General features: G+C 41.2%; 1 protein-coding gene across 2 annotated transcripts; it reads left to right on the forward strand.

The window, feature by feature from the left end:
* Positions 1–5,943: 5,943 nt before the first annotated feature.
* Positions 5,944–27,293, forward strand: MCM3 (minichromosome maintenance complex component 3). Of its 2 annotated transcripts, none has more exons than XM_072832679.1 (17): positions 5,944–6,146; positions 8,049–8,161; positions 8,572–8,780; positions 9,228–9,358; positions 11,531–11,769; positions 12,442–12,550; positions 13,614–13,767; positions 14,333–14,464; positions 15,043–15,251; positions 18,792–18,966; positions 19,297–19,423; positions 20,213–20,363; positions 22,259–22,399; positions 23,511–23,614; positions 24,347–24,432; positions 24,860–24,929; positions 26,380–27,293. In XM_072832679.1, exons 1-17 carry the CDS (start codon positions 6,069–6,071, stop codon positions 26,576–26,578), a joined length of 2,427 nt encoding a protein of 808 aa, XP_072688780.1. In that variant the 5' UTR covers positions 5,944–6,068; the 3' UTR covers positions 26,579–27,293. The 2 variants fall into 2 exon arrangements, with proteins under 2 accessions (XP_072688780.1, XP_072688782.1); XM_072832681.1 differs by having other exon boundaries at positions 6,007–6,146; positions 8,035–8,161.
* Positions 27,294–27,728: the final 435 nt, after the last annotated feature.

Below are 27,728 nucleotides of genomic sequence, written 5' to 3' on the forward strand. Positions count from 1 at the left end.
AAATAAAGATCATTAGCAACTAAATGCTTTTTATAAGCCCTTGAGACATTGTGTGTGTGTGTGGCATATGTGTTTATTCTAAACCAAGCACAGCCTTACTCTGCTGGTCAGTGTCCTCTATAGTCAGGTCCAAGGCAGCCCTGCTTCTAGTCCTACAATGAACTCACTTGCCTTTGTACTTTGCTTAGAATGTCATTGCTGTCACATTTCCCTGCAGGAAATCTTGCCCACCTGTTGAGGCTCAGATCAAATCCTATCCCTTTTCTTTAGCTTTCCATCATCACTCATCCAAATTCATATCTGCCATTTTGAAACTCCTACGGCACTTTGTACCTCGCCTAGAAGACATGTTGCCTTTTCCCATGATAATTTATGCTTGTGCCTTATTTTTCATACTAGACTGTAACCTTGTCATCTTATTCATCTTGGTATCCTCCTAAATACCTTGCATATAATAAAATACTGGTAGTATTATTTGTAGTATGAATATTCACATCTCAAAGCTCTGTTGGCTGAATAAAAATAGGCATTTAAATAATTTGAAACTTCAAAATTATGATATACAGTTTACTTGAAGGGTAAGATAGAATAAAAGCTGATGACAAATAACATCTAATTTACTGTGCCATACATAACTGACACATAATTGATTAAATGAATGAATAAACAAATGTTATAGGACACATATAGACACTAGCCTATCTGTAAACTAACACAAGGTATTCATCATGTCCAGAGAAAGTCTCTTTGTACTTTAAACAGTAAGATGAATAAGAAAAAGTATAATGCACTATGGTAAAATATAATACACTGTCTTTTTAACTCAAGTAAAATATTTTAAAATACTAAATATTTGTTTATTTTTTTTAAAGATTTATTTATTTATTTATTTATTTATTCATGAGAAACACACACACACAGAGACAGATAGGCAGATAGGCAGAGACACAGGCAGAGGAAGAAGCAGGCTCCATGCAAGGAGCCCGACGTGGGAATCCATCCCGATCTCCAGGATCACACCCAGGGCTGCAGGCGGCGCTATACCGCTGCGCCACTGGGGCTGCCCTACTTGTTTGTTTAATATTTAAATAAATTCTACTGAGTCTGCTGGGTCAGATTCTGCATTTGGATCTTAACATACTCATTTGTTCTTAAATGAGTATTCAATATAGCCATACAGGCCTGGGTTTATATCCTACCTCTATCCCTTACTGGTATGGGATTCTGGGATCCTTAAAGCTGTAAGTCCTCTCACCTGTAAAATGAGGATTAAATATAACCACATTACAAAGTATTTTAAAGATTAAATGAGATTATATAGTAAAGTGCTTAGCATAGTGTCTGGCATATAGTACATGTTCAATAAATGGTTGCTATTCTTTTAAGTTAAATTATAACCTATTTCAAGAGATAGATTTTTGTATTCTAAAGTTGTGCTGTCCAATGTGGTAGACACTACCCACATTTGGTAATTGAGCATTTGAAATGTGGCTAGTCTGAATTGGGATGTGGCTAAGTATAAAAATCACACTGGATTTTTTTAAGACTCAGTATTAAAAGGTAAAATATCTCAGAAATACTTTTTATATCAATTACATATTGAACTGATAAATTGGGTTAAATAAAATGTATTGTCAAATTAATTTTCACCTCTCAAAAGTAAAAACTGTTTTTAATTAAAAAAAATAGGTACTAGAAAAAACCTTACATTATATATGTGTCTTGTATTTCTATTGGGCAGCACTGAGCTAAAGTCTCTGGTCAAGAAGAGAATTAGGTATACAGATGTTCCACTAATATTTGACTGGTTAGTCGATATGTCTAAACCTCTTCATCATTCATTACAATGGCACAATTAAAAGCATAAGAAACTGTATTTTTTTAAGTGCCCACAAATCAAGACAGATTTACAGAATGATTATTATTAGAGAATCTCATGTGTAAATGAGTTATTTACTCAGTAAGTTTTTGGTGATTTTCTCCTGCAAATCGTTAAGCACTGAAGCAAAACTCTTCAAACAGCTTTAGTGAAATTTTTGCAGTTAAGAATGGGAATGACGTTTTATTTGTCAATAATACCTCAGTAAGGCTGAAAAAAACAAAAACGAACAGAGATGACCTTTCCAGGACTAAGAAACCCAATTGCTGAAATTAACTTTGGCCAATGACAATGAATCACAATTTGAATCACAAATTGTCAGCAGGCCAGCTATGTTGTCAAACCTAATAGGCAAATCAGGATCACTGAATGCCCTCTGGCTCCTGTATTTTACTTGTATTTTACTTTGATCTTTATAGCATGTCTAACTGGAAGGATTCCAGGAAGCAAAGGATGGGGGAAAATGCTGAACACTCTCCTGTCAGTATAAGACATACTGGCTAACTCCAGAGACCATTTGGTCTTCTTCCATAATGTTCCTTAAGCATGGAGCATGCCTCTGATGGTTTTCAACACAGGCAGAACTGGAGCCAGATAACATTCTCTGAATGTATTACTCCTTTAGCCGATTGTATTTGCAGCAAACAAGGTCTCACTGAAAGAAATGCCTGGATTGGTTCCATCTAAGCTTTTGCTGGGAGTGGAAACGGGCTTCAATATGATTGAATTGTTACAGAATGCACCAGGGTGCATGCTCCCCTTTCCCCCCAACATCTCTTGACTCTTCCCCAACCACTAATGCCTCTACCACCATCTCACCACCAACACCAGTGGTTAACATTTACTTAATGCTTACTACATGCCAGGTACTTCTCTCTCTCTCTCTCTTTCTCTCTCTCTTTCTCTCTCTCCCTCTCTTTCTATATATATAAAATCTGGTTATTACCTCACTGAATACTCAAACTGTTCTTTAAACTAGATACCAGGGCAGCCCAGGTGGCTCAGCGGTTTAGTGCCACCTTCAGCCCAGGGTGTGATCCTGGAGACCCGGGATCGAGTTCCACATCAGGCTCCCTGCATGGAGCCTGCTTCTCCCTCTGTGTCGCTGTCTCGCTCTCTCTCTCTCTTTCATGAATAAATAAAATCTTTAAAAAAATTTAAAATTTAAACTAGATACCACTTCTAATTTTCAGGATGAGGAAACTGAGGTACAGAGTAGTTAAGGAGGCTGCCCACAGTTGCACAACTAGTAATTAGAGCAGCCAGAAAGAGAAATGAGCCTGCTGATGTAGGTTCTCAAGACCCTAGACCACAGCAGCTGGAGAAGATTATGACTAGTCCACAGAACAGAAGAGGACAGATGGGCTTCATCAGGGCAAGCCTGGACCTGTAGATTATTCCTTAGGCTGCTCTGGTACCTAGAGGTGTAGGGTTTTTGACCTCTGGTTTTTTGTGGCCTCTGAGTGAGTGCCAAAGTTCTATAATGGTATATGCTATTTTCCTGAATGCCTAAAGCTCCTTCTTAATCACAGAGTATGGTTTCAGGTTTTGCAACACATGATAATTACTCATTGGTTTGAAAAGAGGTACATATCATTTAGTGAGAATAAATCATCTTATCATGGTACCTTTGGGTGCCATAATATCCCAAAGTTTTGTGTCCCTAGGACATGGAAAATGGAAGTATTACATACACTTTGAAATCTTTCTTTCCCACCATCTTCCTGCATGTTTTTGCTCTCCAGGGAGCCCCCTAGTGTTTCTTTAGCTTGGAGACTGGCAAAGGCCCATCAGACAATTGGGTGGAGAGAAAATGGATACAGAGGGAAAGCATGAATGTGAGCAATAATAGAAACCATTGATCCACTACTTCATCAGGTTACATATGCTTCCTCATTCTGAGTGAGTAGTAGAGGAAGGCCTTTGGCTAAGTTCAGGTAGGTTCTGTATGAGATGTGTTATAAATGCTTCTAAAATTTTTTTTTTCAGTAACAACCTGATTTTTCTTTCAGAGTAGTTTAGAGGAGTAGGGAATAACAAATGAAACCCTTTCTTTACTCAGAGATCTCATGCCCTCATGAAAGAGAAAAACACCAATTAAATATCCACATGTCCTTCATGATGGAAGATTATGACATTAAGGCAAACGAAGTCTGTATCAAGGACCACAGCATGATTAATTTTAAACTGAATTGTCTTTACAGTTTCCAAGTTTGCCTTGGGCTCATGGAATGTTAGAATAGGATAAATCATTAGGAATTTTCTAATTTCCTCATCTTTTATATGAGGAAACTGAAGTCAGCAGAAAAGTGTGTTAGAGTCAAGGATATGGTTTTCATACTTCCACTCCTTTGGGCTTTTACTTTGAAAATGAAATTATTTGCTTAATTTGTTTGCTTCAACTAAGCATCCTGGTTCTTTTAGTATTAATTTCAACTTGTTTCCAGAGCTGAGAATATTGTCAGTACCACCTTCAATATATTAATAAAATGATAGCTATGATCAAGGGATAAAGGCACTCTTAAGTTAATAAGTAATTATTTCTTACTGTACAATTGCGAACAGATCCTCATCTAGAATTTCTATTTTTTTAAAAATTTTTGCCTGTTAATATATACAAAAGCCAGCAGTCAGATGACCAGCTTTTATCCTTGACTAAGGATCAATGTATCTACCCACTATGATGACACCGAACACATAGAACTATAAACTGTAAAATAACTAAAAATGCATGTTCACATACAAATAGATGCTATATATAAATTTTTTTTTGTTTAGGCAGATTATACTTAGAATACTTATTAGGTAGGACACAGTGAGTCCTGGAGACCTTTGAACATAAGCTGATAATTAATTGGCTGACATTTCAGATATAGAGTTAACAGGTGTCTTGTCAGTCACTAAAATTAAAGACATTCTGGAGACAACGGGACTGTTCTTCACGGTGCACCGGGTGGGTATACACATAATAAAAATCATTGAGCTGTACACAAGATTTGCCCATTTTACTGTATATAAGTTATGGCCCAAGAATAAACCTAAAAAATATAGACCACAAAAGACTAAAAACAAGCAACAAACAAACACAAATCTTGGACATGCAATTGATCATCTAGTTGTTTGTCATTTCAGATTTGCTGTCACTTAGTTACGACAGATACCTAAGAGTGGCTTGAAAACACTTTTCTGTTTGTTTCTTCCGTGTAATTAGGTGTCAATGAAGTAAGTTACATTAAAAGATCTTGTGATCTCCTTAGAAGGAGAGAAAGGCTTTAATTTACCCACTTGCAAGTAAGATGGTGCAATGATCCTGTGCAGAATTTTGTGGACTAACACGAGGCCCTCCCTAGGGAGCGGAGTACAATACTGAAAATGTTTCCTCACCTCGCCCTCCGCCGCCGCCTATTTTTACGCTGAACTAAAGAACCTTTCCCAAAGATGCTATTATTCTATGTCCATCCCACAGAGTCTCAAAATCCACTTTTTTTTTTTTCTTGGAACGCTACTTGCGGCCAGTTGCTTGAGAAACGCATCCAGCACACCTGATTTGAATACGCTTAAAAAACGATTTGCTTTTATGTTTTTATCTCCTTGTGTATAAATTCCCATTCTCTGACGTTTAGGTTGCTTTTATTTTTTTTACATTTTAAAAATTTTTTTAGTTTTTTTTTTTTTTTTTTTTTTTTTTTAAGAATAGGTTACTTTTAGTAAAACCGCCAGGCTGGGGTCCTCTGCGGCAAGTCAAGGTACCGCATCTTGAAAAACAAACAAAAACAAAAAACTACAAAACTTCCGGCAAATGGGGAAGACTACGACTCCCAGAATGCAGCGCGCGCCCCGTCTGGCCCGGCGGCCCAATGACCAGCCTCCGCGAGTCTCCTCTCCGCCCCATTGGTCAGCTTTCCTGTTCGTGAGGGGGCAGAAACACAGGGCTCCGGAGGTCCTGTTTCCCGCCACCGCGAGGCCCGGCTCGGGAAACGCCGAAGAAGAGCAAGCTCTCGATTGGATGCTTGCTATTCTCGCGTAAGAGGAATCAGCCAATCAGAATGTGTATATTCTCCGTGAACCCCTCGCCCCTTCGCGACGTAGCCTCTGGTGGCGGGAAAAGTCCGCAAGTTTTCGCGCCGGGGCGGGGCCGTGTGGAGACCCTCGGCGCGGAGCTGGAGGAGGCGGCTCTGTGGCGGCGGGCATGGCGGGGACTGTGGTGCTGGACGACGTAGAGCTGCGAGAGGCGCAGAGAGATTACCTGGATTTCTTGGATGACGAGGTGAGGGAGGCGCGGGGGCGCGAGACCCTGGCGCTTGGAGCCCCTGGGGCCGCTCTGCTCCACGCCGAGCCGGGTCAGGCCCGTGAGCCCCCGGGAGGTCCGCCGGGGCCTCCGGGCTGTGGCGGCCGGCCGGCGCCTCAGGACTCTTCCGCCCGCGACCTCGCCACGTCTCGAGGTGGAGTCGGTCGGTGGTTGGTGTCCTGTGGGTGCAGCCTTGCGGGAGCCATCCTGTGTCGCTGCTGCGTGCAGGTGACCGCGGGGTCTCGCGAAGGGCGAAGGGTTTCTTTCAACTGCCAAGAAGGTGGCAGAGCTCCCTTTGACCTTTCCTAAATCCCTCCCCACTCTGGATTTGGAGGGAGCGTGGGGGAAAGAATGCTGAAGAGCGGTAGTGACCAGCCACCTTAAAGACCTGCAGGTTTTGGGGACGGACTTCCTTCCGGGCGGAAAAGACCTCCTCATTTGGCCATATCCCTTTTCAGTGCCCAAGAAGGTGCAGAGGAACAGTGTTTGCTAAGCTGGGAAGGGGGGGGGGGGTTTGTACGCCACCCAAGATTGGAGGCCGTAGAATATTAAAAAAAAAAAAATTTTTTTATTGGAGTTCAATTTGCCAACATGTAGCATAACACCCCGTGCTCATCCCGCTGAGCGCCCCCCTCAGTGCCCATCACCCAGTCACCCCATCCCCTGCTCACTTCCCCTTCCACTACCCCGTGTTCGTTTCCCAGAGTTAGGTGTCTCTCATGTTTTGTCACCCTCACTGATATTTTCACTCATTTTCTCTTCTTTCCCTTTATTCCCTTTCACTAATTTTTATATTCCCCAAATGAATGAGACCATATAATGTTTGTCCTTTTCCAATTGACTTATTTCACTCAGCATAATACCCTCCAGTTCCATCCACGTCGAAGCAAATGGTGGGTATTTGTCGTTTCTAATGGCTGAGGAATATTCCATTGTATACATAAACCACATCTTCTTTATCCATTCATCTTTCGATGGACACCGAGGCTCCTTCCACAGTTTGGCTATCGTGGCCATTGCTGCTAGAAACATCGGGGTGCAGGTGTCCCGGCGTTTCACTGCATCTGTATCTTTGGGGTAAATCCCCAGCAGTGCAACTGCTGGGTCGTAGGGCAGATCTATTTTTAACTCTTTGAGGAACCTCCACACAGTTTTCCAGAGTGGCTGTACCAGTTCACATTCCCACCAACAGTGCAAGAGGGTTCCCCTTTCTCCACATCCTCTCCAACATTTGTTGTTTCCTGTCTTGTTAATTTTCCCCATTTTCACTGGTGTGAGGTGGTATCTCCTCGTGGTTTTGATTTGTATTTCCCTGATGGCAAGTGATGCGGAGCACTTCCTCATGTGCTTGTTGGAGGCTGTAGAATATTGGTGGGTAAAGCACCTTGCAGCGTTGTTAATGCTGTGTCTGTAGACAAATAGGAAGGCTCCCTATTCCTTTAAGTCTGGATGTGAGCGAACTCTTTCCTTACCACACAGCTGATGGGAAGAGAAAGTATTTTAGTTCCCTACATAATTCTTAAATGAAAAGGCGCCTTAATATGCAAGGTAAGGTTTTGACAAGATTTCTACTTGTCCCTTTAGATTTCTTGTGAGCTTGTTTTAATTCTCCACTAGAAGTGGAAAAATGACTGCATACAGGAAAGCTGCAGATGATAATAGAAAAATAATAGCATGGACATTGAGGAGATCATTATAACTCCTGCAGCTGCATTTGGAATCTCAGGCTAGTGAGTGAAAATGTGAAGAAATTGGAGGTCAGTTCTTCTGCAGAGATTGATTGATTGATTGATCTTGCTGTGGGAACCACCTCTGTTTAAATACTGTCGTTTTTTTTTTTTTTTGGATTTGTGGCTGTGATACGTAGTGGTTATTTTGCAGGAAGACCAGGGAATTTATCAGAGCAAAGTTCGGGAACTGATCAGTGACAACCAATACCGGTTGATTGTCAACGTGAATGACCTGCGCAGGAAAAATGAGAAGAGGGCTAACCGGTAAGTGGCAGGGCTTTCCAAGAGGATACCCTGGCTCTGAGTGATAGTGGCTCCCTTTCTCTTCCCCGGATTGATTGGAACAGGCTTCCCAGGAGAGGACCTGGATGAAATGCTTTTGATCCTTGTTGCCTCACCAGCTTCTGTTTTTTTTTTTTTTTTTTTCTTCTTCCCAAAGTAGGTGGTGGGTGTTTTCCTCTCAACAGCTCCGCCTTCCATGTTTAACTGAGTATCGTTTCTGCATCTTTGAGAAGTTGAATTAAAGTTAACTGTCAGTTCTGATGTATTTTCCCAAGTCTTCTAGAACGGCAGGAGAAACTAGGAACTAGATTTTCTTACCACTTTTGGTTTTGACGGTCAATTTTTTGAAATTTTCTCTCTGCCTAATTATTCTCTCTCTTGCCGATGTGCAGCCTCCTGAGCAATGCCTTTGAGGAGCTGGTTGCCTTCCAGCGGGCTTTAAAGGATTTTGTGGCCTCCATTGATGCTACCTATGCCAAGCAGTATGAGGAGTTCTACATAGGATTGGAGGGCAGCTTTGGCTCCAAGCATGTCTCTCCTCGGACTCTTACCTCCTGCTTCCTCAGCTGTGTAGTCTGTGTGGAGGGCATTGTCACTAAGTGTGAGTGGCTTCAAGTGGGGCCAAGGGAACGGAGGTGGGATAGACTTAGAGGGCTGGGAAAGCAGGAAGATAGAGCTACTGAGTAGAGCTAGGTAGTGTAGGGCCTTAAACTGACAGAGGGGAGCTGGAAGCAGCTGTGAGCATATACAGTGATGAGGGGGTCCAGAATGGTGAATTCTGCTGAGCGTAGGGGAGTTTCGGCCCTTGGCAATCTCCTCATTCTTAACTCTGAACTATTATTTCTTGGTCAGGATTGGTTGTACTTGAGGTTTTATATAGAAATGTTGATGTTCTAAATATAAAAATGAATAAAACAAATATTATGGAAGTAGCTTAAACTAGTCAGAAGAACACAGTATTTAGAATCAAGATAGACTTGCCTGGGTCAAGTTCCACCTCTGTTGCTGTCTAGTTGCATGACTTTATATGCATGTGTTCCTTTGCTAGGCTCTCTAGTTCGTCCCAAAGTTGTCCGCAGTGTCCACTACTGCCCCGCTACCAAGAAGACTATAGAGCGACGTTATTCTGATCTCACCACCCTGGTGGCTTTTCCTTCCAGCTCTGTCTATCCCACTAAGGTGAGGGGAATGAATTACTTGGGGTTCTTGGGAAGTTGGAATCAAAGATGTCTGTTTTAATGCAAATAATTGATATCTGAAGTCTTCTAGAAGTAAATCAGATGAAAAGTAAGGATTAATCTAAAGGAAAGATTGATTGCTAGCTAGAGTTTAATATGGAAAGTCTTCAATTCTTTTTTTTTTTTTAAAGAGAATAAAGATTCACTTTAGAAAACCTGGCAAATTATAGAAGGATTGAAAAAAGACACTAATCTACATTGATCTTTTAGCAGGGTTATATATAACTTTATCATCTACCTAAAGTAATATGGGAGAGTGTTTATGCTATAATGTTACCATGAAATCTTTGCAGATATTTTACTTTGGGTTTGGGAGAAGAATGGCATTGGGAATGGCTTTTTACTTAAGTGTTCAGATTGGCCTGAACTGAGAACAATGGGAGGCTTTCTTAATGAGACAAGATGATTAATGTTGGATACTTATCTGAATTCATTCTATCAAAGAATACCTGTCCCTGCCGTCAAATTTTAATTGAGAGCCACTGTATCCAAATAATTGTTAAGCACTGTGGAGGATACAAATACGAATGAGACCCAGTTCTTATTTTCAACTCAATTGGTGCAGGAATCTTAACATAAAACAAAAATGAGTATCTTAGAATTATAACTAAAGCATACTTTAGAATCATTGAGTCTATCTGCAGGTGAAACGCTGAAATTCAGAGAGGTTAAGTGACTTGCACATGGTTCCAGTTAGTGATGACCCTAAGGGCTAGGATTCATGTCCTTTTACTTTCAGGCCATTTGCCTTTTTTAAGTCATCCTCTTTTTCATTAAGATTCCTCCTTCTAGAGTGTCTTCATAAGTACTCAGAGAGTACTCTTCTGATGATTACAGGGGCCAGGCTTCTTTGCTCAATACTTGAAATACGTTGGACTCCTGGAGGTCGTCTAGTGTGGTACTGAAGAATATGGCTTTGGAGTTAGACTTGTCTCGAGTTCTGGTTCTGCAATTTCCTATGTGACTTGGGGAACTTACTTAAACCTTGCCAGCTTCAGTTTCCTTATTTGTTAATGTGAAAAATATCTGCTTTACTGAGTAGTTGGGATGATTACATGAGATCATCTCATAAATAACAGCACAATGCCATCTACATAGTAAGCACTCAATAAGTGACACCTGTTTTGTTTTTAGAAAATTCAAATAGCAAGCAAGTCAAAGTTTAAAATGTTTTTACTAAAGTTTAATATACATACAGGAAAGTTTATATAAGTATACACTAAATATATACCTATAAAATCAGCATCCAAACCAGGAAACAGTACCTTCCTAGCACTCAGATATTTGAGGACCCACACTCCCAAATGTTAACCCTATTCTGATATCTAGCAACATGGAGTACTTTTGCCTGCTTTTATATTTTATCTAAATACTCATATATTGGGCTTCCTTTGTTCATCAGATGTTTTTGAGATTCATCCATGCTGTTATAGGTGTATTTTATATCTTTTCATCACTGTATAGTATTTTTTTTTTGGTGGATATACCACATTTATTTAACCATTCTGTTGATGGCATTTGGATATTTTCTAATTTTTGGCTATTGGGAATAATATTGCTATGAACATTGTAGTATGTGGCTTTGGATAGATGTTTCTGTTGGGTATTACCTAGGAGTGGGAAATACTGTGCCATAGTATAGGGGGAACAGGAATCTTAATTTAGGTGTTAATAGAGCCATGGTTCCTTTAGGATATAGTTGTCCCTTCCATTAGATGATTTGTTACTATAACAGATGGGAATGGAAAAAAACTGGAGAAGACATTTGGCTTTTTTTGTTCCTAGATACTAAAATCTCCGGAGGTCATTTCCAAATTATATTTGCTTCCTATAAAAAATGAGTACGGGGATGCCTGGGTGGCTCAGCAGTTGAGCGCCTGCCTTCGGCCCAGGGAGTGATCCTGGAGTCCCTGGACTGAGTCCCACATCGGGCTCCCTGCCTCTCCCAGGCAGAGAGCCTGCTTCTCTCTCTGCCTCTCTCTGTCTCTCTCTCTGTCTCTCTCTGTCTCTCATGAATTTAAAAAAAAAAAAAAATCTTTAAAAACAAAAAAGTGAGTATGGCATTTCTAAGACTGGGGTGAGATAATGATGCTTTTCTGTGTGTCTGTTTCAGGATGAGGAAAACAATCCCCTTGAGACCGAATATGGCCTTTCTGTCTACAAGGACCATCAGACCATCACCATCCAGGAGATGCCGGAGAAGGCCCCAGCAGGCCAACTTCCCCGCTCTGTGGATGTCATTCTGGATGATGACTTGGTAGATAAAGTGAAGCCTGGTGACCGAGTCCAGGTGGTGGGGACCTACCGTTGCCTTCCGGGAAAGAAGGGAGGCTACACCTCAGGGACCTTCAGGTAAAGGGGCAGTTGTGAGGTATTTGACATGCTGCTGGCAGCTTGCATTTCTGGTAGTATTCTTTTTTTTTTTTTTTTTTTTAAATTTTTATTTATTTATGATAGTCTCACAGAGAGAGAGAGAGGCAGAGACACAGGCAGAGGGAGAAGCAGGCTCCATGCAGGGAGCCCGATGTGGGATTCGATCCCGGGTCTCCAGGATCGCGCCCTGGGCCAAAGGCAGGCGCCAAACCGCTGCGCCACCCAGGGATCCCCTCTGGTAGTATTCTTGCTCCAATTTTGCCATATTCTGGAGCATCACAACAGACAGGTGGAACAACCTTGCTGCATGGGAGATGGGATACCTCTTTTTCATCAGATAAAACTGGTAATAGTATCTTATGCTAAAAGTAGGAGTTACTGGTAACATGGTCATAGCCTCATGGCTTACCTGGGAGTTCACATATTCCCACCTCCGTCTCATCCACACTTCTGTCCGAAGATCTGTGTGGCAGCAGAGGATAAATTCCAAGGTGAAGAATTATCAGCATATTTGTGTCACAGACTAAGATTAGTCAGTTGCTGAATTCAGAACAATTTGTCTTTTTTCTTTATTGTTTTCCAAATTGCTATTGGCTCTGATGTTAGGATTTGAAAACTGCAGGCTTCCTCTTATTCCTATCTTTGTCCCAGGACTATCCTGATTGCCTGTAATGTGAAGCAAATGAGCAAGGACGTTCAGCCTTCATTCTCTGCTGAGGATATAGCCAAGATCAAGAAGTTCAGTAAAACTCGTTCCAAGGTCTGAGCATCTTTTAGGAATTTGAGGGTGGGGATGGATTTGTTAGGGTTGTGTTTGGCGTAGGACACCTTTTATCTTTGCACTGGATCACGAGGAGGGTCAAGGTTTTTTCTCTGAAGCATGTGGTGTTAGCTTTTAGTTTGACCCAGTCAGTAAGCAAGAGGGTGTTTTTGCTGTTCAGTATTTCTTTTGTGTTACCTGCTGGGTTGCTAAGTGAACCTAAGACAAGTACTAGAATAAGAAAATATCAATGTACCAATAAGTCCATGCAGAAGACAGTAGTGACGCATTGTTACCGAAGTTTAAAATAGGTTATTTTTTTAATTCTCTAATTTGTTTTTCTTAAAGACAGAATGTCCACATTTAGAGTTGAAGAATATACAGTTGACCCTTGAATAAGAGTTGAACTGTGTGGGTTTGCTTACTTGCAGATTTTTTCTGATAAATACAGTGCTATAAATGTATTTCTCCTTCGTATGATTTTCTTAGTGACGTTTTCCTTTCTCTGACTTACTTATTATAAGAATACAGTATATAGTACATACCATACAAAATACATTAATTGACTGTTTTTATGTTATTGGTAAAGCTAGTCAACAGTAGGGTATTAGTAAAGGTTTTGAGGAATCAAAAGTTATTTCTTTTTTGTAGTCTGAATTTTTGATTACATGGGGGATTGACACCCCTAACTTCTGTATTGTTCAAGAATCATCTGTATATGCCTGTGTGATAAAGGTTACTGAAAAAACAAACCCAAACCAAACCAAAAGGTTATTGGAATCACAATGCACATTCTTATTAAACCGAAAATGTTTTGAACCCGGCAATACTCTTTTCCTTGAAGATTAAACCTCTAAGCAAGTTTTGGAATTCAGACTTTCTCTATATCTGTTCTGTTAACGGTCTGATCAATGTGATTTGTCATAAGAAAAGGTTTTACAATTAGAAACAATGTCTACATTTGTGGATTTCTTCAAGCATTTTTATAGACTGAAGTATGAAGCAGAGTTCAGCTTCATTGAATCTCACCAGGCTTTTGATGCCTCTGGTAATTCCTTCTTAGGATATCTTTGATCAGCTGGCCAGGTCATTGGCCCCTAGCATCCATGGGCATGACTATGTTAAGAAGGCGATTCTCTGCTTGCTCTTGGGAGGGGTGGAACGAGACCTTGAAAACGGCAGCCACATCCGTGGAGACATCAATATTCTCCTGATTGGTATGGCATTGGAGATTTACATCAGACTCTTGGTCTTCTCTTGTGGAGTGTGGTTGTGGGAATCTATAATCTGTAAGATTGTGTATTCTCTTCCTTTTTTTTTTTTTTTTTAAGATTTTATTTATTCACAAGAGACACACAGAGAGAGGCAGAGACAGAGGCAGAGGGAGAAACAGGCTCTATGCAGGAAACCTGACGTGGGACTCGATCCCGGGTCTCCAGGATTACGCCCTGGGCTGAAGGCGGCGCTAAACCGCTGAGCCACCTAGGCTGCCCATGTATTCTCTTCCTGGTGTATTTCAGTTCCATCAGAGGGCAAAAGGCTAAAATGAATCTTTTCTTATTATTATTCTCTATTTTTGGGTTTCTTTATTTATAATGTCTAGAATATATTCTTCCATGAATGTTAAAGCAAAAGTGAAAGGATATTATTTACAACCAGTTACTGTAAATTTCTATTATGGCAGGAGCTGTGCTAGAAAAGTAGAACTTGCTGAAGTAGGGGTGGGAGCGGGGCTGGGGGAGGGGTTTCCTAGCAAGTCACCTTGCCCCCACCCAATTACAGGGGATCCATCGGTTGCCAAGTCTCAGCTTCTACGATATGTGCTGTGCACTGCTCCCCGGGCTATCCCCACTACTGGCCGAGGCTCCTCTGGAGTGGGTCTGACAGCTGCTGTCACCACAGACCAGGAAACTGGTAAGAGTTTAAGGGTCTTTGGCAAAGGTCTCACAGTGAAACATGTATAGTTTCTTTGAGTTTGCTCTCAGTACTAGCTTGTACTGGGAAGATACACTAGTAAGGTTAGTTTGAGCCAGACTGTAGAGGATTGAGTATTCTCGGGCAATAGGGCACGAATGATTTAAGTCTTTGGGTGGCCCTCTATGGATAAGAATGTCTCCTAGAAGATACTTTTTGAAGGAGAAAGCTTTGCAAATTGGAAAGAAAAAAGAAGGTTGTGCTATTTTATAAATCAGAGGAAGGGATTGGAAGACTAGTGAAGAGAGAGCAGAGATCCAGCTAGAGAATCACTTGAGGATGAACATAAAAAAAAAATCTATGAAAGAAGTTTGTTGGAGGCTGACTGCTTGGGGATTATTCACGTTGGAGCTAAAACGGTTGACCCACTAGGGTATTTCTCTTAGTCTCTGGGAACTATTGCTCCTCACTATGTTCTCATGAGCTGCAGTGAGTGTTTAGGACGGAGATTGAAATCTCTCCCCTGGTCCTCTACAACCTGAATAGTAACACATATCTTTATTTCCTCATTTTTCTAGGGGAGCGCCGCCTGGAAGCAGGGGCCATGGTCCTTGCTGACCGAGGTGTGGTTTGCATCGATGAGTTTGACAAGATGTCTGACATGGACCGCACGGCCATCCACGAAGTGATGGAGCAGGGTCGAGTCACCATTGCCAAGGCTGGCATCCATGCTCGGCTGAATGCCCGTTGCAGTGTTTTGGCAGCTGCCAATCCTGTCTATGGCAGGGTAAGTGGAGTCAGGCACTTCACTGTTGTCCTCACTTTTGGTTTTGCTGATTAGGTGGGCCATGAAGTTGATTCTTGGTGCCTGGGAGGAATAATAAGCCAAGGACTAATAAGCTCATCCAACGTTTTGTTACTGTCCTTGATTTAGGGCAGTGGTTCCTTACCTTTTCATCCACATCGGAATCCCCTGGAAAGTATTTATTTAAAGTAATTTTAAAAATACAAAGAAGAAAATAAAAGCGACCTGCAGTCTCAACCTAGTAACCTGTATTGTCATTACAGCAAAAATACCACCTGCAGATGTTAGGATGTATAAAGAGAATATAGAGTGCAGTATAGACATTAAAAGCCTTCCTTTTCTCTCCTATATCTTCCCTAAGAGATAACCGCTAACAACTCTTGACGTGTTTGGAAACAAAAACTTAAGTGGGTACCAACAACTACACTGGCTCCTTGTTAACAAATTAGTTTGTTTATCTTTGTTTTTTTTACTATGATGATGATTTGCTAAGGTGTATCTTTTATCTAGCTTTGGGGTTGCTGAATTTTGACTTTATTTTTTCTTTTGGGGGGGCAACTGTCTTATATTCTGGATTTATAGTAATTTGTTTAACTTGTTTCCATTTGATGGGCATTTGGGATTTTCCTTTTTCCCTCTTGCTAATTATGAAATGGAGTTGCAGTGAGTATTCCTTTATGTGCATTTTGTTATACATTTAGGAATATATCTGTATGATATATACCTAGTAACAGAATCACTAGATTAAAGAGTTACATGGATTTTCATTTTGGTAGAGATTGCGAAATTGCCTTTTAAGATTGTACCATAATAATACTTTTAAGTAAGACTTACAAATACTTTATATTTATCAACTTCTTTTATCTTCACAGTAACATTGTAGGTGGTAGTTATTATCCTCATCTTACAGCTGAGAAAATGGAGGCATAAAAGGTTAAGTAACTTACTCAAGAGTCACAAGCTAGAAAACAGCTGAGCCAGAATTTGAACCCAGAACCTAACTGTGCTCTGGCAATTTATGATTGAACAGTGTATGAGGATACCGGTTTTGGTGGAGTTATTTATTTATTTATTTGTTTGTTTGTTTATTTATTTTTTAAATTTAGCTTTTTTTTTTTTTTTAATTTTTTATTGGAGTTCAATTTGCCAACATTTAGCGTAACAGCCAGTGCTCATCCTGCCAAGTGCCTCCCTCAGTGCCCATCACCCAGTCACCCCAACCCCCTGCCCACCTCCCTTTCCACTACCCCTTGTTCATTTTCCAGAGTTAGGTGTCTCATGTTTTGTCACTCTCACTGATATTTTCACTCCTTTCCCTTTATTCCCTTTCACTAATTTTTATATTCCCCAAATGAATGAGACCATATAATGTTTGTCCTTCTCTGATTGACTTATTACACTCAGTATAATACCCTCCAGTTCAATCATGTCAAAGCAAATGGTGGGTATTTGTCGTTCCTAATGGCTGAGTAATACTCCATTGTATACATAGACCACATCTTCTTTATCCATTCATCTTTGATGGACACTGAGACTTCTTCCACAGTTTGGCTATTGTGGACATTGCTGCTACAAACATCGGGGTGCAGGTGTTCTGGCGTGTCACTGCATCTGTATATTTGGGGTAAATCCCCAGCAGTGCAATTGCTGGGTCGAAGGGCAGTTCTATTTTTAACTCTTTGAGGAACCTCCACACAGTTTTCCAGAGTGGCTGTACCAGTTCACATTCCCACCAACAGTGCAAGAGGGCTCCCCTTTCTCCACATCCTCTCCAACATTTGTTGTTTCCTGTCTTGTTAATTTTCTCCATTTTCACTGGTGTGAGGTGGTATCTCATTGTGGTTTTGATTTGTATTTCCCTGATGGCAAGTGATGCAGAGCATTTTCTCCTGTGCTTGTTGGCCATGTCTGTGTCTTCCTCTGTGAAATGTCTGTTCATGTCTTTTGCCCATTTCATGATTGGATTGTTTCTTTGCTGTTGAGTTTAATAAGTTCTTTATAGATCTTGGATACTAGCCCTTTATCTGATATGTATCTGATATGTATCAGATTTGCAAATATCTTCTCCCATTCTGTAGGTTGTCTTGTAGTTTTGTTGACTGTTTCTTTTGCTGTGCAGAAGCGTTTTATCTGAAGTCCCAATAATTCATTTTTGCTTTTGTTTCCCTTGCCTTTATGGATATATCTTATAAGAAACTGCTTTGGTCAAGTTCAAAAAGGGTGTTGCCTGTGTTCTCCTTTAGGATTCTGATGGATTCTTATCTCACATTTAGATCTTTCATCCATTCTGAGTTTATCTTTGTGTATGGTATAAGAGAATGGTCTAGTTTCATTCTTCTGCATGTGGCTGTCCACTTTTCCCAGCACCATTTATTGAAGAGACTGTCCTTTTTCCAGTGGATAGTTTTTCCTGCTTTGTCGAATATTAGTTGACCATAGAGTTTGAGGGTCCACTTCTGGATTCTCTATCCTGTTCCATTGATCTATGTGTCTGTTTTTGTGCCAGTACCACACTGTCTTGATGACCACAGCTTTGTAGTACAACCTGAAATCTGACATTGTGATGTCCCCAGCTATGGTTTTCTTTTTTAATATTCCCCTGGCTATTTGGGGTTTTTTCAGATTCCACGCAAATCTTAAAATGATTTGTTCCAACTCTCTGAAGAAAGTCCATGGTATTTTGATAGGGATTGCATTAAATGTGTAAATTGCCCTGGGTAGCGTTGACATTTTCACATTCCACGGCATATGGGGATACCTGTTTTGGTGGAGTTTTTAAAAATGCAGGTGTCTAACTCCAGTCCATGGTTTCTGAATTCACTTTGGGTTGGGGCTATTGGTCGCTATGGTTTAGAAAGGCTCCATAAGATTGGTAATAATGCATAGCTTGGTTTGAGAACCTTGGTTTTTAGATTAATGGTAACATATTTATGTCATTCTGAAGAATTATATTGGGAAATTTGGGGAAAAAATTGCAGGTCCTGAAATGGGAATGTGGTCAGAATCATTATTAATGTTACCCACATGGTTGTTAGGCCCTCTGACTGTGAAGTTTCTGCAGGTGGGTAGCCTCATAGGCCCAGAATTGAAAGATGAAGAGGTATACAGGTTCTTGAAGACATGATTTATAGATTATTGTCCATTTTTGTTGTGATTTTACTCATTCCTTTCTGAGTAAGGGACTCTAAAGTTTCCAAATGTTTTTGGCTGAGCCAGCTTGTCAGCTTTATAACAGAGGAGAAGGAATCATCTTTCAGGGGTAGTCCTATCCTGGGAATGACAGGAGCAGAATAAAGCTTGGGAAGGAGGAGGCTGGTTTTGAGATCTATGATTCGCCTGTTAGAGGCACTTCAGCTAGAAGGTGGGGCTCTTGAGTTCTCACAGGTCTCCCAAACTTCCTTGAGAGAAGGGTTGGTTGCAGGGAGGCTAACTGAATTAAGTATTTTAATAGCTTTAAATAGCCTCCTTGTCCTCTCCCAATTTGATTTTGCCTCCACTGTCCTTTTTCCTTCCATTTCACAGTATGATCAGTATAAGACACCTATGGAGAACATTGGGCTGCAGGACTCACTGCTATCCCGATTTGACTTACTCTTCATCATGCTGGATCAGATGGACCCAGAGCAGGATCGAGAGATCTCAGACCATGTCCTTAGGATGCACCGTTACAGGGCCCCTGGGGAACAGGATGGCGATGGTGAGTGAGGCCATGGGAAAAGTCAGGCTGATTAATGGAGGGGGACGTAAACAGTTGCGGTTATCTTAGACTTGGCCCAGGTCGTGGTGGGTGTTGCCCTTTCTGGGTTGGTGTTGAAGGTGTCCTTGCCTGCATGGCCACTCTTCCTACTCCCTGGAAGTTATCCTGAGGTGTATCTTTTGTCCATTTCTGGGTCTAGGAACAACTCTGAGCATCTTATGTGTGCCAGGTGGTTCCACTTTTCTTATTTGTGGGTTCCACATATCTGTGTGACTTTGCTTTGTTAGAAGCAAATTCTTACTGTCCTTTCTCCCAACTTGGGTTTTCCAGCCATGCCTTTGGGTAGTGCCGTGGATATCCTGGCCACAGACGATCCTGATTTTAACCAGGAAGACCAACAGGACACCCAGATTTATGAGAAGCATGACAACCTTCTGCATGGAACCAAGAAGAAAAAGTGAGCGTTCTTCACACTTTCTCCCTTGAGGGAACCTGAGATTTGTGTCATATTTGCATGTTTTTATGTGCTGCCCAGGCGAGGTCATGCTTAGATTCATAGCCATGTGAGCTTGTTTTCTTTGCTGGATCCCACACTTAATATACCCCTTTCCCTGGCCAGTTACTTGTGTTTGTGGTAATTAGGCTTAGGTTCTAATCTTTTCCTAAAATGAGAAGTTTTGATAACATGTGCTCAACTGATGGTGGGTATTTATGTTGTCCTCATATGTGAAGTACTGCACAAGTCTTGTAGCTGTTTGTGACAAGCTTATGTTGAAGGGACAGCAGATGACAAGCCCTGGGTGCTGTGTAAGTGGATTTGGATAAAGGAGATAAGGGATCAAGTGTTTAAAGCATGAAATGTGAGATCTTATACCTCTGCTTAGGGTTATAGTATGGTAGAAAGCATATAGTTTCAAACCTATCATTTAAGAAAATAGAATTTAAAGTCAGCAAACTGAATTTGAGTCTTTTCTGAGCCATTGTTTTTACCGATTAAATAAGGTAATACCTAAACTCCTACCTGTACTGTTTATCTCACAAATAATATCTAAGTAATAGCCACAGAATTCAATAAATATATGTGAAAAGGTCTTATACACGTTCTTATGAGTGGGATTTATGATAATGGATTTTAGATTGTATCTCTACCACTTGACCTTGACTTCTGAGGAGAGGCCAAGCCCCCAACCCCCAGTCAGGTGCCAAGGTATGGCAGAGAAGAAGAATTCACTGTGTGTGCATCCAGGGAGAAGATGGTGAGTGCAGCATTCATGAGGAAGTACATCCACGTGGCCAAAATCATTAAGCCCATCCTAACTCAGGAGTCAGCCGCCTACATTGCAGAAGAGTATTCACGCCTGCGCAGCCAAGACAGCATGAGCTCGGACACTGCCAGGGTGAGTCCCCACAGGGAAGATGGGCCTAGGAATTCCTGAAGTAGAAGGCTGGGGAGTCCCTCTTATCTGGGAGCTCTAAAAGCATTTTAACTTAGTGGTTCCTTACCTTTTTCTTTCTGGTCTGAAGGACTTCCTGTATTATAGTTCTAATTTTAAAAAGGAGAATGAAGTGAGAATACCAGAGTTACCTATAACTCATTAATTCAGATGACATTGGCCTCCAGAAGCTATGATTCATTCAGTAAACATAAGGAGCAACTTTTGGGAACTGAACTGGTGTGTGTTCTTACATGCAGGGTTAAAATAGAAAGAACTATCCTCAGATACCCAGAGAGCTCAGATCTGGGACTAGCAGGCAGGAAGGTAGATGGAAAGATCTTATATGCATATTTATATATATCTACCACAGGGTGGTACCTAAAAGAGAACTAATGTGAAAGATGATTGGAGTATAGATGAAGAAACTATTAGTTTTTCCTTTAGATTATAGAAGGGGTATGAATTTGAGGGAAGAAAGGGTGATATTTGAGCTAGACTTTGACAAGTGATTAGTTTGGTAACCATAGTAGTTATCCAAAGTCATTTCTAGAAATCTGCCTGTGAATTTATCTAAACTTTTTGGGGCAGTATAGTTCACACTGGATTTCATGGCAGCAAGACCCAAGTCTAAGACCATTATTAGGTGCTATAGACATAGACCCTTGGATTTAGACATGATCCTAGGTCACCTATTCCACCTTCGCACCCAGACAGGACTTCTACCTTCTGGAATTTCTGCTAAGACTTCTTGACATCTCTAGTGGCAACATGCCTGGTACATCACTGCATTGAAATGTTAGAACATTCTATTTATTAGGCTTAAACTTACTTCCACATGACTTAGACCCATGGGTCTTAATTTTGTTTTCTGGGGATTGTGTATGACCTGTCTTCTTCAGATTAAGCATCCCCTTTCTTTTTAATTGTTTCTCTTGCCACGTGAACACATTCCAGTGTGTCAAAAAGCCTTCTATTGAACGTAAAACACTTGAAAGGAGAAGTGACTAGATCAAGGATCATACAATGCGAGATGTGGGTGTGACAGAAAGAAGTAGCCCTCTGTACTGGTCCCAGGTCTTTTCAGCTAATATTTGGGCCTTACACAAGTCTCTTCACATCTCACAGGTCATAGTTTTTTTATCCATAAAGTGAGAATGTTGGATAATGTTAGGGATGTTTAACTAGGTGAGCACATCACAATCACCTGAAACTTAAAAAGAATACATGTACAGTCCTAAACACATACATTCTGACTCATTAGACCAGAGATGCCATTCAGCCAATAACATGTAAAAATGAAAGAAGCACACCAGTTTGGTATGCATCCACCCCCATGAGAACTGCTTGATGAGAACATGCTAGATTTCTGCTCCTCCTCTGGACTTGAATTTATCCAACTTCAGATGACCTCTTCCACACTCCTCCCCTAGTGTGACCTTGCACAAATTACTTGAAGCCCTGAGTCCCATTTCCATCCCATTTTCATCCATAAAACTTGGAGAAGTTAAATGGCACAGTTGATATAAAAGCAAAGTTCCTGGAGCGCTGCAGGCAGACAGTAAAGGATTATTTTTCTTCCTTATTGTAGTCTTTCTAGCCTTTTCTCTTTCCAGCTATAAGATGCCTCATTTTCTTCCCTGTTCTACTATCCCTTTGTCCCTTAACACTCATGTTTCCTTGGTTATTTTTATCTTTGTGAATTTTATGTGGTGTTTATACAGAATACAGAGGTCTGAATCCTTTGCTTTACTTCCTAGAATCATTCTGGTACTATCTTGACATTTTCTGTACAGTGGGAATGATGGGCATGCTTAAGGAATTCTGGACAAATAATCGTCCCTTGTTTTCTTCCCTAGACATCACCAGTTACAGCCCGGACGCTGGAAACTTTGATTCGATTGGCCACAGCCCATGCCAAGGCTCGCATGAGCAAGACCGTGGACCTGCAGGATGCAGAGGAAGCTGTGGAGTTAGTCCAGTATGCTTACTTCAAGAAGGTGAGGGTTCAGATGCTTGTGCGTGAGAGATTTTTCTGAGTAAATGTTGGTGCTTGGGCTGCCCAGCCCTCCCTGGTAACACTTGCATTTAGGTCATCAATGGAAAGCAGCATCTAGATGCATGCCAGGACCAGCTGGAAAGCTTTAAAATACTGATGCCAAATCCCCTAATGACCCCAGAGATTCTGATTTAATTGATGTGTTACATAGTCAATTGACTGCTTCTCTGTCTACTCATACTTCCTTTGTCTCTTAAAAAAGTAGATATTTCCAGAGGATTGATGTTGGTGATCTTCCTCTTCCCTCTATACCTTTTGCATTGCCAGTCTCTTCAAGTATCCCACTGGCATCTCAACAACTCGCATCAAAACTCTCAATTCTCAAACATGGCCTGTCATTCTGTTTCTGCTTATGACATTGTGTTTCTGTCATTTTAGACACCAAGCTTTGGGGCCTTCATTATCTTTTCATTGTTGCCCATCCCCTCCCCATTTTAGTGAATTGTAGCCCTTGAGGTTTAGTTATTGGTCTGATTGGCTTTTCCTGCTTACTCTTTTTTTCTGGGGTGGGAGTTGTCTTAAATTTAAATTAACTACCTGATCTATAAAGAAATGAATTATTTTCCACTTAACCATTATGGGCTGAACTTTCTTTTCATTCATTTCTTTGTTCCTTAAACCATTGAATACCTACTATGTGAAAGGAATTGAACATTCCTCTCAACATTTTTTTTAAAAGATTTATTTATTTTAGAGAGAGCACAAGAGCAGGGGCAGAGGGAAAGGGAGAGAGAATCTCAAGCAGACTCCCCACTGAGTGGGGAGCCCCAAATGGGGCTCCATCCCACAACCCTGAGATCATGACCTGAGCCGACAATAAGAGTTGGATGTTTAACTGAGCCATCCAGGCACCCCACCTGTCAGCATTTTTAAAGATAGGTAGCAGCCTGTTCCTCTGTCCCTGGTTCTGGGATTCAGGGACAAAAGAGGCTCAGTCATTAGACCCATGGAAGTTATTTCTGCTGTTGGTGTAGAAGGGACTCTTACTCAGAGTTCTTCATTTAGTTTCTTGGCATGATTGACCCTTTCCGCCCACTCATACTTGGTCTTAGGTTCTAGAGAAGGAGAAGAAACGAAAGAAGCGAAATGAGGATGAATCAGAGACAGATGATGAAGAGGAGAAAAGCCAGGAGGACCAGGAGCAGAAGAGCAAGAGGTAAGACAGAGCAAAGAGAAAAGAGGTAGACTTCAGTTGGCGTTGAGGACAAGGGAGAGGGGTGGATCTGTACTGCTGGTTGACATCAAGTTTGTTTTGGGAAATTCGGGTGCCAAAGACAACCTAGGCAAAGTAGAGAGCTTAGCTAGCTCCTCTATTCTCTGGTATGATGCTTTTTTTTTTTTTTTTAAGATTTATTTATTTATTCAAGATAGAGCATGTGCATGTGTATTGGCGGTTGGGGGCAGAGAAGGAGGGAGAAACTTTAATAGACTTGTGCACTGAGCATGGAGCCTAATACAGGGCTCGATCCCACAACCCTGAAATCAGGGCCCTGAGATCACGACCTGAGCAGAAACTAAGACTAGGATGCCTACCTGACTGTGCCACACAGATGCCCCTGGTATGATGCTTTTGACCTCTTTCTGCTAAGGCAATGTTAAGTGGCAGGAGCACTAACTCCCACAGGTTTTTGAGTGTATCTTTCAAAGCCCTTTCCTCATGGTAACCCTTTCATGCCTGTGGTTGAATTTCTAAGTGGATGATAGAGAAAAAGAGCACTGGGAAGTGGGGCCTGTTTGTGTTCTGGTCCAGAGACCTTTGGTCTCTTTTAAGAAAAAAATTTTTTGGCCTAGCATTTCACTTTGATTGTAGATCTAGTTCTTTTTCTCTAGTCAGAGGTACAGGATGGGTTTCCCAAAGCCTTTCTCTTAACTGCTGTGGGTATTCTAGGAGAAAAACTCGTCACCCTGATGCTAAGGATGGGGGCTCCTATGACCCCTATGACTTCAGTGACACTGAGGAAGAAATGCCTCAAGGTGAGTGAATGTCTCCTATTGATAGAGTTGGTTCCTTTGACTGCTGACCTTAGTTGCTCTGTGTACTGCATTTTCTGGTGGGTGCCCATTTCGTTCCCTGCTCAGGGCCCTGTGTCCAAGAGGTTTGTCCCAAGAGAACCTCAGGAAACCCAATCAGAACTTTGGAAACTGGGCTTTGCTCAGTTGTTTGCTTCCTTCTTGATGAACTGTGCTCTTTGCCAAGCCTGGCATAAGCATCCCAGATAACATGTTGAGGATCTTTTGCGTGACTCAATTTCTTTACCCTGGCTGGCTCCAGAAGAACCCTAGGAAGTGAGGCTGGTCAGACTCAGTGAGGTATGGGCAATGGAGATTACTTGTCTGGTGTTTGTGGAAATGGCCTCACCATATTGTCTTCCCATTATCTGCAATCATTTATCATCTAAAGTGCACACTCCAAAGACAGCAGACTCACAGGAGACCAAGGAGTCCCAGAAGGTGGAATTGAGTGAATCCAGGTGAGTAGGAAATGAATGCCACATGCTACTGAAGCAAGGACTTATTTCTGGGGAGAGGGTATGAAACAAGCTGGCTATCAGCAGAGCTCAAAATAGTAGGCCCAATGATTTTTAGGACAGTTTATATTCTGATTATAATTTTGAACTTAAGAAAAATTACCAAAAAAGTAGCAAAAATAGTATCAAGAACTCTTTTATACTCTTTACACAGAATCTCCAGTTGTTTACATTTTACCATTTGCTTTATAAACAGTTCTCTATGGGAATTTTAAATATAATGTCCTTGGGAGTTCAGGTAGGAGGAGAGTAGAGTCTTGAAGCAAGGACAAATTTTTTGTCTTACTGTAACCTTGGGTTCTTTCAGTAGGGTATACACACACATACACACACAAATTTTCTTCATTGAATTGTTGTCCTTTGTTCTGGGGTGAAAAATTGTTACCACTAGAGGTTCAGAAACTGTTTTATATAAACATTTTTTTAGAGCTTTTTTTGTTTATTTTAGAAAGTGTACATGGGTCAGGGGAGGGGGAGAGGGAGAGAATCTCAGGCAGGCTCCTCACTGAGCACAGTGCTGGATGTGGTCCTGAGATCATGACCTGAGCTGAAAGCAAGAGTTGGTCACTTAACCGACTGAGCCACCCCTTATATATAAATTTTTGTGTTTACTGAATACCAAACAAAATCTATGCTTAAGGTTCACTTTTTTTTTATTATTTTGAACTATATTTTAAAGCGCTTTCTGAGTCAGCTTATGTAGATTTTTTTTAATGACTGCGGTTTTTTCCATAGTATAAATATATAAAATTTTATTTGAATTTTCTAATGATGGGCTCTTAGGTTCTATAAAGCTGGTATTGACAGTAAAACATACTTATTACTGTATTCATGCAAATGTGTAGCTATAAAGTTATTTTTAGAAATGGACTTCCTGGGACAAAGGATATGTACTTAAAATTTTTAGTGTGTGCTGAATTGCCTTTCAAAGGTGCTGTTCCAGTTTATGTCCCCCCCCCCTTTTTTTTAAAGATTTTATTTATTTATTTATTTATTTATTTATTTATTTATTTATTTATTTGAGAGAGAGAAAAAGAGGGCATGCGCTGGGGGAGAGAGGATCAGAGGGAGGGGGTAAGAATCTCAAACAGACTGAGTGGAGTGCAACTCGGGGCTTCTCACAACCCTGAGATCACGACCTGAGCCCAAGAGTTGGATGCTTAACTGAGACACCCAGGTGCCCCCCAATATACATTTCTATGGAAACACCAATTTCCCACATCTTCATAGGCCTCTGGTTTTTAAAATGGTATTATTTCTTAATATGCAGGAAGCTCTTTAATAGAATGTTGAGGGGGATGCCTGTACTATATTAATACTTACATAGATCTTGCCTGAGAGCATTTGGGTTTGTTGACTTTTCACCCTCACCCATCTTTTCCTGACTGGGCAGGTTGAAGGAGTTCAAGGTGGCGCTCTTGGATGTGTTCCGGGAAGCTCATGCACAGTCGGTGGGCATGAATCGCCTCACAGAATCCATCAACCGGGACAAAGAAGAGCCCTTCTCTTCAGCAGAGATTCAGGCTGCCCTGAGCAAGATGCAAGATGACAACCAGGTCATGGTCTCTGAAGGCATCATCTTCCTCATCTGAGAACTTTGGGGCCCTGCCAAGAATGTTTTTTCCATATTCCTCTCCCTGTTCCCGCCAGTCTTTGCCTTCATTCCCTGGATGACAGTGTTAATTGAATGGAAATTGAGGGACATGTGACAAAGCTGAGCTTTGGGAATGGGTAATGAAAGCTGCTGTAGGATAAAAAGAAGAAAGTGGGAAAGGACTATGACTATTTTATCTTCATTCATTCATTCTCCCTATCTCCCACCCAGAATAAATCAAACTATTGTTTGCAGTAAATAACATCTAACTTCTGAGAATATGGGGGGAGCACAGCTGGTTTCTGCTCATCCTTGTTTGTTGGTTGTTTTCACTTTCCTGGGCATGTCTGTCTAGAACAGGTTTGGGGGGCAGCCCTCGTGGCTCAGCGGTTTTAGCGCCTGCTTTAGGCCCAGGCTGTGATCCTGGAGACCCAGGATCGAGTCCCACGTTGGGCTTCCTGTGTGGAGCCTGCTTCTTCCTCTGCCTGTGTCTCTGCCCTCTCTCTCTCTCTGTTTCTCATGAGTAAATAAATAGATAATTAAAAAATAAAAATCATTTAGAACAGGTTTGGGCTGTTTTATGCTGGTAAAGTTCTGAGGCAAGTCACAAAGGCCAAGAAGGCTTGCTTTTTTGTAGCACCAGTGAAAACTAATACATACTTCTGACCTAAATATCTGATACACTGAATAAACTTACCTATTTTTAAATTATACACATGGTCTTAATACTTTGTGCTTTTGTGGTCAGGTTTAATTTTGTTATCCTTGAAAGCTCTGCCCTGCAGGATTTGCTGCTTCCACATTTGCACCAAGTCACCACATGGTGGCAGCAGGCTGCTGTGCTGTCCTTGGGGGTTAGGTCTTTAGGCAATTTTCTTCCTCAGGGACACCAGCATTTATCAGTTAAACTTGTGCAAGCCAAACTTTGCCAATTCGGAATACCTAAATGGCTACAGGAGGCCAGTGAGTGAGAGTCCAGGAGAATTGACCCTTTGCCTGCCTTTTTTGAGCATAGATCAAAACTCATATTCATTACTTCACAGAGAAGTAATACCTGGTATATCAGACATCTCAGTATTGTGAGTTCTTACTCATAAAAAGATCCCCCTATGGGGTCTTTTTGAAACCACTTGCGCCTGGATGTTCAG

Source organism: Canis lupus, chromosome 7, assembly GCF_048164855.1.
Source record: "Canis lupus baileyi chromosome 7, mCanLup2.hap1, whole genome shotgun sequence".
In the NCBI taxonomy this organism is placed as follows: Eukaryota; Metazoa; Chordata; class Mammalia; order Carnivora; family Canidae; genus Canis; species Canis lupus.